This window comes from Nicotiana sylvestris, chromosome 2 (genome assembly GCF_000393655.2).
Source record: "Nicotiana sylvestris chromosome 2, ASM39365v2, whole genome shotgun sequence".
NCBI classification, from domain to species: Eukaryota; Viridiplantae; Streptophyta; class Magnoliopsida; order Solanales; family Solanaceae; genus Nicotiana; species Nicotiana sylvestris.
The window spans coordinates 116,626,857-116,637,867 of NC_091058.1; the positions used below are offsets into that span (position 1 = coordinate 116,626,857).

The 11,011-nt window shown below is 41.1% G+C and overlaps 1 protein-coding gene and 1 non-coding gene across 2 annotated transcripts; one reads left to right on the top strand and one right to left on the bottom strand.

Moving 5' to 3' along the window:
- Nucleotides 1-2,801: 2,801 nt before the first annotated feature.
- On the bottom strand, nucleotides 2,802-2,904 carry LOC138886611 (small nucleolar RNA R71). The gene has a single exon (XR_011405661.1). It is a non-coding gene; the product is annotated as a small nucleolar RNA R71 (small nucleolar RNA).
- Nucleotides 2,905-3,032: 128 nt separating this feature from the next.
- LOC138885456 (uncharacterized) lies at nucleotides 3,033-4,322 on the top strand. Its single transcript, XM_070166407.1, has one exon. The coding sequence runs from the start codon at nucleotides 3,033-3,035 to the stop codon at nucleotides 4,320-4,322; it is 1,290 nt and encodes a 429-aa protein (XP_070022508.1).
- Nucleotides 4,323-11,011: the final 6,689 nt, after the last annotated feature.

The following is an 11,011-nucleotide window of genomic DNA, read 5'->3' on the forward strand; positions in this document are numbered from 1 at the left end:
ATTAGTCTGTCTCTCTCACAGTATTTAGACAAAACATAGTTCTAGTTTCCCGGATGTACAATTACTAATGGACTACGGTGGTGAGGCACCTGTCTTTTTTTATGAAAAATATTTACTTTCATCCAATGTTTACTTGAAAGGCGAGAGAATTTAACTTTAAACGTCACAAACAAAAATGAGAATAAATACTCTCTTCGTCTCAATTTATGTAACATTTTTTTGCGTTTCGAGAGTTAATTTGACTAATCTTTGAAGCTAAAATGAATTAGATTAATTTAATATTTTAAAATTACAATTCAGATATTCAAAAACTGTACAAAAATCGGGACTTTTTCCTACCTATACAATATTTGAAACTTTTTTTACCAAAATTATCCTAATTTTGTATATACCCCTCCCGCCTCCTCCTAAATAAGGATTACTTATAAATTATATAAATTCCACCTTAAAAGGCTCCCAATTCATTATTAGTGCATTAAATTAAGGGATTTAGTTATATCATTTTCCTATTTTCTCTCAATTCCTCTTTTAATAAGACTTACTCCAGTTGTATATTACCTATTTTAAACCATAACAAACGGAATTTCAGTTACAAAAAAAGGAAAAAGCATAATTGAGCAGATTCAAAGTTTTAGCAGATTTCAAATTAAATTCAATCTCACCAATTCTGCTTAGACCCTAACGAACCCCCTTCTTTTTTCTGGTTCTCCTCGTTCTTCTGGTGTGTGTCTCTGTTATTGAATACATAATTTGTAGTTTGTTTTGTGAACTCAATATTGAAATAGCTTGAGTAGTGATAATAGGCTAGATTCATGTAGCTTGGTGACTATTTATTCCCCAACTTGACTATGCTTTACTGTTCTAGGAAGGTTAAATGATGATAAAATGACTCTAATTGTGACTTTCATGTTTTGCAGGAGTAAGTTGTGCTTATGAGGACTTAGGACAGTGTTTGGAGCTAAATTAAAGCAAGAGAAGCCCCTCGGAGTTGAGTACGTGTGAAAGAAGAAAGAAAAGAAGAGAGAAAATGTTGATCCACTCTAGCGCGGGCTAAGCGCGGCCTTAGCACGACCGCGCTAGAGCAGAAAAACGGGACAGTGCACTTTCCCATATGTACGGCGACTAGCGTGGTTCGAGCGCAACCGCGCTAGTCAATCCGGAGCGCAGAAATTTCAGGGATAAACTTGGAAGGTTGGGGGTAATTCAACTTAACCTATAAGAGGTCCAGCTCGCCTAAAAAGGAGATTATCAAGGTTTTTATAGTTTTTGTGAAGGCAAGAATAGGCAAGGAGGATAATTCGACATCGAGTTCTACCTTTCTTCCTTTTGTATTTATCATTCATGATGAATTTTGTTGTTGTTAGTATGAACACGATTATGAGTAGCTAATTATTTAGTCTAGAGTTTTGATGGAACCTATTGAGGGATGAACTTCTTGTTGTGTTAATATAGTTTGCCCAGTTTTATCTCTATTTGTTCAACTACGTTCTTGTTGTAGTTAATTGATAGGATCCTCAATTAGCTGTGCCTATTTAATATGTATTACTCGGGAGAGAGTGCATATGTAGGCAGTTGTTGAACAATACCACTCCCAAAGTATATGAGGAATTAATAACCGAGGGTTTAAAGGTGGGATTAGGGATAACGAAACCTTGAATGCGATCTAAGTGAGCTGTAATAAAAGCCAGCTAGCATAACTTGGGAAAGTGCATATAGTAAATTGTTGTAATTACTTGGGAGAGACTTACGGTAGTAAGAGTGCTCATGATCGATAGAGACGATTAGGTAAATCTATGCGAAACATATCATGAATGGATTCCATCAATAGGAAAAATCACAACCTTAGATTCTTCTCTTATTTGTTTACAACTCAGTCATAGTTAGCTTTTAGTTTACTTAATTTTATTCAGTTATAGTTAGTAGAAATATCACCAAGTATTATTCAAAATATCTGGGAAGTTGATTACGGAGAATTCAGTGAGTCTGACATAAGTAATTAGTAGGTTAATTCCCTGTGGGATTCAACTATGGGCTAAATAGCCGGATTATATTTGCAACGATCGCTTGTCCTTTTTATAAGGCATAGTTGGGCATGATTAAATTTTGGCACTGTTGCCGGAGAATTAACGGTGTTATCAATTACAGTTGAAAGAAATATAAAAATTCTTAGTGTAGTCAGTATTCTTTATTTTCAATCCATACATTGAAATTTTAACGTTTGTTAACTTGGTTGTACAGGTGCATGCCTAGAAACTCATCAAGAACTGGTGAAGTATTTGAAGCATTATCAGATCCCGAAAAAGTTTTCAAGGCCTTGAATCGGGCCAACCGGAAAAACAAACAACAACAATCAACTGAACAACTTAAACCAGACATAGGGGATCGTGAGGTAGACCCGGCTGCACAGGTAGTGGAGCCTCTTGTTCTAGAGGCTCCTCTATATGAATGGGCACAACCCATAGTAGAGAATTTGGCCACTGCGATATTAGTCCCGTAGATATAAGCTGAATCTTTTCAAATCACAAATAACATGCTGCATTTGTTACAAAACAAGGGACTATTTTCGGGGTCATACATTGAAGATCCTCAACAGCACTTGAAAAATTTCCTGTCAATCTGCAAAACTCAAAGGCAGCCTAACGTAACTCAAGAAGCAATAAAGCTGTTGTTGTTTCCATTCTCAGTGACAGGAATTGCCCAGACTTGGCTAAATTCACTCCCTATTAATTCCATCACGACTTGGGAGGAGTTAGTCAAGCAATTTGTGAATAAGTTTCATCCACCCAACAAGACTGCTCAGCAAATTGATGAAATTTTGAGCTTCAAACAGAAACCAATGGAAACATTGCAAGAAACATGGGAGAGATTCAAAGGGATGTTGGTTATATATCCGCACCACGACATTCTAGAGCAGATGTTGGGGCAACAATTTTACATGGGTCTGACAGATAGTATAAAGGCTAATGTTGATGCTTCAGCTGGTGGAGCATTCTTAAGCAAATCATGGAGAAAGCAAGATCCTGCTTGACAAGATGACACAGAATTCGGGGTGGACAACCAGGAATGCACCTATCACTCCAGTAGTTCACTCAGTGCCCTTAGATCCATCTAACACTCTTGCTGAAAATATGGCCACCTTAATGACACAAATGAGTATACTCACAAAAAAAGTGGAAGAGTCAAGGCAGAAGCAGCAAGTGCACATTGTAGATACAACCAATGGGGGCTTATGCACATCTTGCATTAGTCAGTCAATTGGTAGTCAATGGAATGCAGAAAGTGATCATCATCATAACCTTGAGAACATGAATTATGTGTCTAATTATGGGGGTCAGATACAAAGTGGTCAGAATTTGGGACAACAGAATCAGTCATACAAGCCAGTCCAACCACAACACAACAATGGAAATATGGGAGCCATGCAACCTTACAATAATGTGGCACCCTACCAAAGGCCACAGGGATACAACAACCAAAATCAACATCAGGGTTATCATCCTCCTCAGCAGCAACATGGTGCAAGACAGGAAGATGTGTTTGCTAGACTCGAGGCAATGATGCAACAGGTTATTGGGTCAAATGCGAAAATGGGTGAAAGACTAGATGCACATGAGTCAGCCATAAAGAATATTGAAGTGCAAATGGGCCAAATCTCGATATCTTTAAATAATCGTCCTCATGGGACATTGCCTGCAGACACTCAGGTAAATCCAAAAGATCAAGGCTTGAAGCAACTGATGGCAGTGAGTCTACGTAATGGCAGAGACTTAGACTTGGAGCAAGAGAGGGATCGAGAAAGCAGACAGGCTGAGACACTTGTACCAGTGCCCATTGATCTAGATGATTCAGCAAAACTGATAGAGATGACAGTACATCCTACCCAGGAAGAAACCAACACACAAATTGAGGTTGAGAAAGAAGTTGAGACAGCTCAGGAACCGGTAGTTGAGGTGGTGTCTGACAAAGAAAAAACCCAAATCATTGGGAAGAAGAGACCTCCAGCACCATTCCCACAAAGGCTAGCCAAATACCAGAAAGAGGAACAATACAAGAAATTCTTGGAGATATTGAAACAAATCCAGGTAAATATTCCATTGATTGATGCTTTGAAGGAGATGCCTGGTTATGCAAAAATGATGAAGGACTTGATGTCCCAAAAATTCGACTTCCAAGATTTGGCCACAATAACTCTAACTCAGACCTTCAGTGTTGTGGTGACTAGACCAGTTGTTGAGAAGTTGTCTGATCTAGGGAGTTTTACAATTCCCTGCACCATTGGTAACTTTGTCTTTGCCAAGGCACTCTGTGATTTGGGGGGCTAGCATAAATCTTATGCCCCTAGCGATCTATAAGAGGTTGGGGATTGGAAGAGCTAGACCCACGTCTATGTTGTTGCAGCTGGCTGACAGAGCTGTGAAAAGACCCTCAAGTATTTTGGATGACGTGTTGATACAGGCAGGGAAATTTGTCTTCACTGCAGATTTTGTGATTCTAGATTGTAAAATGGATGAAGAAATTCTCATAATTGTAGGAAGGCCGTTCTTGGCCACAGGACGAGCCCTCATTGATTGTGAAACTGGGGAGCTCAAGATGAGGTTGAATGATGAGGAGATAACATTCAACGTGCAAAAATCTATAAGGCGACCAAGTGAATTCACCAATTGTTCTCTTATTGATGCCGTGGATGTAATCGTGGAAGAGGATGATGAGACATTGACTATTGAGGATCCTCTTGCTGCATGTCTTGTGAATTTAGATGAGGTGAATGGAGAAGAATTGGCAGAATGGGTGCTGGATCTAGAGGGCAGAGGGTTTTGGGAGAGAACACTTGAATCCGAGCCCCTGCATTTAGAAAATAGAGAAACTCCTCCAGCCAAGCCATCCATAGAAGACCACCAAAGCTGGAGTTGTAGCCACTGACCGCCCATCTCAGGTATACGTTCTTAGGACCTAAGTCCACATTACCTATTATTATCTCATCTAGTTTGTTAGATGTGCAGGCACAATAACTTTTGCAGGTACTCACGGAGTGCAAGACTGTCATCGGGTGGACCATGGCAGACATTAAGGGGATTAGCCCGGCATACTGTATACATTAAAATCTATTGGAAGAGGGGCACAAACCTTCTAGGGAGCACCAAAGAAGGCTGAACCCCAACATGAAGGAAGTGGTGAAGAAGGAGGTTATTAAGTGGTTGGATGCGGGAATCATTCTCCCCATCTCTGATAGCAATTGGGTTAGCCCGGTACAATGTGTTCTTAAAAAGGGTGGTATGACGGTAGTAAAAAATGATAACAATGAGCTGATCTCTATAAGAATCGTCACCGACTGGAGAATTTGTATGGACTATAGGAAATTGAATCTGGCCATCCGGAAAGACCACTTCCCACTTCCCTTTATTGATCAGATGCTAGATAGACTGGCAGGGAGGTCCCGCTTCTATTTTCTGGATGGGTACTCAGGGTACAACCAAATCTCCATTGCACCAGTGGACAGAGAGAAGACCTCGTTCACATGTCCTTATGGGATTTATGCCTTTCGGAGGATGCCTTTTGGCCTATGCAATGCACCCGCCACATTCCAAAGGTGCATGATGGACATATTCACCGACATGGTTGAAGACATAATGGAGGTGTTCATGGATGATTTCTCAATGGTAGGAAACTCATTCGATGAGTGCTTTACAAACCTGACCCGAGTGTTGAAAAGATGTATCGAGACTAACCTTGTACTTAATTGGGAAAAATGTCATTTCATGGTACAAGAGGGTATAGTCTTGGGACACTGGGTATCAAGCAAGGGAATTGAGGTGGATCGTGCTAAAGTTGATGTGATAGCAAAGCTGCCACCCCCCACATCAGTCAAGGCAATCAGGAGCTTCCTCGGGCATGCCGGTTTCTACCGGAGATTAATCAAAGACTTCTCAAAAATTGCCAACCCTCTCTATAAATTGTTATAAAAAGATCACCCTTTCATGTTTTTTGATGATTGCAGGGTAGCATTCGAGGAGTTGAAAAAGAGGCTAGTCACAGGACCTATCATTGTTGCCCCCGACTGAGAGCAACCATTCGAACTCACGTGTGATGCCAGTGACTATGCAGTGAGGGCAGTGCTAGGACAGCGGAAAGATAAGATAATGCACCCAATTTACTACGCTAGTAGAATGTTGAGTGGAGCTCAGCTGAACTACACTGTGACTGAAAAGTAGATGTTGGCCGTGGTGTTCGCATTCGATAAGTTCAGATCATACCTGATTGGCTCTAAGGTAATTATATATACTGATCATGCTGCTCTCAGGTACTTGATTGAAAAGAAGGAGTCCAAACCGCTCTTGATTCGTTGGTGTTGTTATGCGTTCGACCTGGAGATTCGTGACCATAAGGGCACAGAAAACCAAGTCACTAATCATTTATCGCGACTTGAATGAGCTGAAAACTCAGTTGAGGCAGAGGATATTCTGGAAACTTTCCAGACGAGTAGCTACTCGCCACAAGCCTTGAGGAAATGCCATGGTATGTAGACTTTGCAAATTATCTGGCAAGCGGTATAGTTCCCTATGTCCTTTCCTATGTGCAAAAGAAAAAGTTTTATCATGACTGCCGCATGTATTACTAGGATGAACCTTATCAGTTTAGAATATGTATTGACAATAAGATCCGTAGGTGTGTCCCTGAGATAGAACAATCTTCTGTTTTGCAGGCATGTCACGCATCAGCATATGGCGGACATTTTGGAGGAGTTTGGACGGCAGCAAAAGTGCTAGAAGTCGGGTTCTACTGGCCAATAGTGTTTAAGGATGCACATCAATAGGTGAAGGGCTGTGATGAATGTCAGCGAACCGGGAACATTTCCAGTCACTATGAGATGCCCATGAACCCAATTCAAGAGGTTGAAATGTTCGATGTATATGGGATAGACTTCATGGGCCCCTTCGTCAGCTCCTTTGGCAATAAGTACATACTTGTTGTTGTATATTACGTGTGCAAATAGGTGGAAGCGGCAACACTCCCCACCAATGATGCAAGGGTGGTGGTGGGGTTTTTGAAGAAGAATATATTCACCCATTTTGGGACCCCGAGAGCTATTATTAGTGACGGAGGCACTCACTTCTGCAATCGAGCCTTCAAGAAATTTCTAACAAAGTACGATTTGCACCACAAGGTGGCAACCCCATATCATCCTCAGACCAGTGGACAGGTCAAAGTGTCGAATAGAGAAATAAAGAGTGTGCTGACCAAGACTGTGAACGCCACAAGAACTGATTGGGCAAAAAAGCTAGATGATGCACTCTGGGCCTACAGAACCGCTTTCAAAACACCAATTGGTATGTCACCATACAAGTTGGTATTCGGGAAGGCCGATCACTTGCCAGTGGAACTAGAAGATAGAGCTTGGTGGGTGATGATAGGCTATAATTGCATATTTTAGTCGCTTATCACACTCTAATTTATTGCACTTTAATTGAGTTTGAGCTTTAATCGCTAGTGTTTTGCACTACTTATATGTTTTATGCCTTGAAGAAGTGATTCAAAGCTATGTAGATGTTATAGAATGAATTAAAGTGATTTGGAGCTTTGAAGTCTGATTAAAAGCCCAAGGAATTAAGTCGGGATCGTGTTCGGGGATCAACGGATGCTAGTTAGAACGAACGAAGAATCGAGTGGACATACGGTGCATTGTCTAGTAAAATGCACATAACCTTTCGCTCAAAACTCTGTTTGGGCTCCACAATATATCGTTGGAAAGCTATTTTAAAGGGATACAACTTTCGTGTTTTGCATTTTTACTAATTCCCAATACCGCAGTGCGTGGTGCGGCGCGCCTATGGAAATTTTCTACAGCCTGTCAGAATCAACAATCTGAGCTTTTCCACTGCCGCCCCATAAGACGCGTCACCCCATGCGGTGCGGTAGTGCAAATTTTACAGAGTGAGTGTCCTATTTCGTGCAGGAGAAGGTATTTTCATCTGGGACCGACCCTACTTTATATAAATACATGTAAAATGCTATTTTGAGGGGGTGGGACAAATTTGAGAGACACAGATTCAACCTAAGGAGGTAGAGGCACAATAGGATCAAGGCGAGGAATTCTTCTACGAGTTTTTCCTCCTCTTCCTATTTTTCATTGTTGGTTATGAGTTTTAGTATTGTAGTTTTATATACTATTATGAATAGCTAATTTGTTATCTAGGGTTTTGATGGAACCTTTTGCAGGATAAATTCTTGTTATGTTTTTATATAATTGAGCCATAGCTTTTCTCTATTTGTTCAACTACATTTATATTGTGGTTGGTTGAAGAGCTCTTAATTAGCTCTGCCTATTTAGTATGTATTACTCGAAAGAGAGTCCATATTTAGGTAGTTGTTGAACAATATCACTCCCGACGTATGTGAGGAATCAATAACCAAGGGTTTAAAGGTGGGATTATGGATAACTAAACCTTGGGTGCGATCTAAGTGAGTTGTAATTAAAGTCAGGTAGCGTAACTCGGGAGAGTATGTCTAGTAAATTGTCGTAATTACTCAGGAGAGAATTACAACACGTAGAGCGCTCATGATCGGTAGAGAATACTTGGGCGAAATTATAGAAGACATAGCGGGAAGGATTCCGATAATTGGGGAAATCATAACTCTAGGCCTCCTTAATCTTTTCTCCAACCCGTAGTATCTTTAGTGTTAATTTATTATTTTAATTTGTTAGTTAGTTAGTTAGTTAAACACAAGAGTCTTAATATCTATAAGCTAGGAATTGTTCAAGCTTGTATTCTTGGTGATAGTGAACAACTGTAGATAAGTCTTAGTTCTCTGTGGGATTCGACTCCGGACTTGTAAACCGGATTATATTTTCAGCGACCGCTTAGTCCTTTTTATAAGGCATAGTTGGGCGTGATCAGTGGGTAATGAAACAGCTAAATCTGGACATTGAGAGTGCAGGAACAAATAGAGTTACAGAATTGCATGAGCTAGACGTGTTCTGATTTCTTGCTTTCGAGAGCACGAGGTTATACAAGGAGAGAATGAAGAGGTTGCACGACAAGAACATTGTTGAGCGAAATTTCAATCCTGGAGACATGGTGTTGCTTTATAAATCACGACTAAGGCTATTTCCGGGTAAACTCAAGTCACGATGGTCTGGACCATTTCGGGTGGTCGAAGTGCTCCCTTCAGGTGCCATAGAGATTGCCTCAGAGAAAGACTCCTATACATTTAGAGTCAATAGGCAAAGATTGAAACCATATATGGGCATGGATCAAACCAAAGAAGTGTCAGTGATCCATCCAATTGAACCTCAGAGGTCGAGCGAGCTTTAAATGCGCTCATCTGCGTCGTGTCGCGATGTTAAATCAGGAGATGCATGGGAAGCAACCCATTGACTTGTTGTAACTGTCATGCCACGACATTAACTAAGGCCATGGTTGGGAGGTAACCCAATGTGTAGTGACTTTAGTATAGTTAGTATTTGGTATTTTTGATTTTGGTAAGTACTAACCAGTGCAGGTGAGCTTGGGCAAGTGATAAGTCCATCAGACGCTGAAGGAAAAGGTAAAAAAAGTGGAATTTTTTTGAAGCCCAGGAGCGCGCCTGCGCTAGTGGCCGCGCAAAAGGCCAAGTATTCTGCCTCAACCTTCCTCCCAGGAGCACGACCGCACTATGGCCACGCTAGTGAACGTGCATATGACCAAGTACACTGTTTCACTAGCGCGGTAACGCTCGGACCGCGCTAGTGTCGTCCCGCCTGCCACTTTGTAGAACTTAATATTTTTTTATTTTCTTATTTTGTATGTTAATTGTTTTATTTTATTTATTTCCCCCACCCTAACAATTCCCCTTTTCTCCTATCAACACCCCACGATCCCAACCCTAATTCCCCTCTTCTCCTAATTCCCCTCTTCTCCAAATTCCCCTCTTCTCCATTCCCAAATAATCCCAGCCCTAATTCCCCAAGGTTCAAGCCAATCCCTCTACTACTCTTCTTCACTTCTCACAATCTCCTCCCACTGCAGGTAAGGTTTTCTTTTTTCCAATTTTTGTTTGACTTCTTAATTATGTAGTAGTTTTTCTTCTCTTTTCTTAGAAGTAATTTGTAATGTATACGTAGTGCTTGTGGGTGGTGATGTTTGTGAAGTTGTATCTCTTAACTTAGCTGGGTGAATTTGGGACAATTGTGGTAGTAATTGGGTTACAACATGTTTAATTGGGGGTTCCGGTAAATGATGCCCACAAAGTGTTTGTTTAAATGCCACAGTGAGTGTCAATGGTAATTGTGACCAATTGTGCGGGTGAAGTCTGAGTAATCGCAATTGAGTCATACATTTGTGTTGTGCTAATGTTATTCTTCTTCCAGGTACTATGTCACCCTCCAGGAAACGCCGAACCACCGGTGCTTCATCCAGCGGTCAAGCTGGATCTTCCAGGGCACGCGGGTCAACTCCTACTTATCCTTTTGATAGTAACAGGTTCGTCTCTGCCAAGGCTCAGGACCGTTTTGCTGATAAGGCTCCTAAGAAACCAATACCGGAGAGGGGAATAGATATAGGGTCGCTCCAACTTGGTTACCCCAACTTGTATAATGAGCTGGTCAGGCGTGGGCTAAAAATCTTCTTTGAAGAGTCGGACGATGGGAATTTGATCGTTGTATACGAATTCTATGCCAACGTAAAAGAACATGTGAATGTTGTAGTAACAGTGTGCAAGAAGGTTGTGGATGCCTCTGTTGAGGCTATTCGGAGGATATACCGGTTGCCCCCATCTGTGGAGGAGTTGGACGACTATTATGAACTATATGGCAGAAAATACACTTAGTGAGAGAGGTTCTTTGAAATCATATATGTACCCGGCAAGGAGATTGTGTGGATGAAATATGGGAAGAAGTTCCATTCAGCGGCACTCACCTTTGAAGTGAAGTGTTGGTTGTATGTCATCAACAACCGCATGCTTTCATCCTCCAACACCACGGAAGTGAATGCTCCTCGAGCTGCTTTAATTTGGTGCTTTATAAATGGTCACAGTT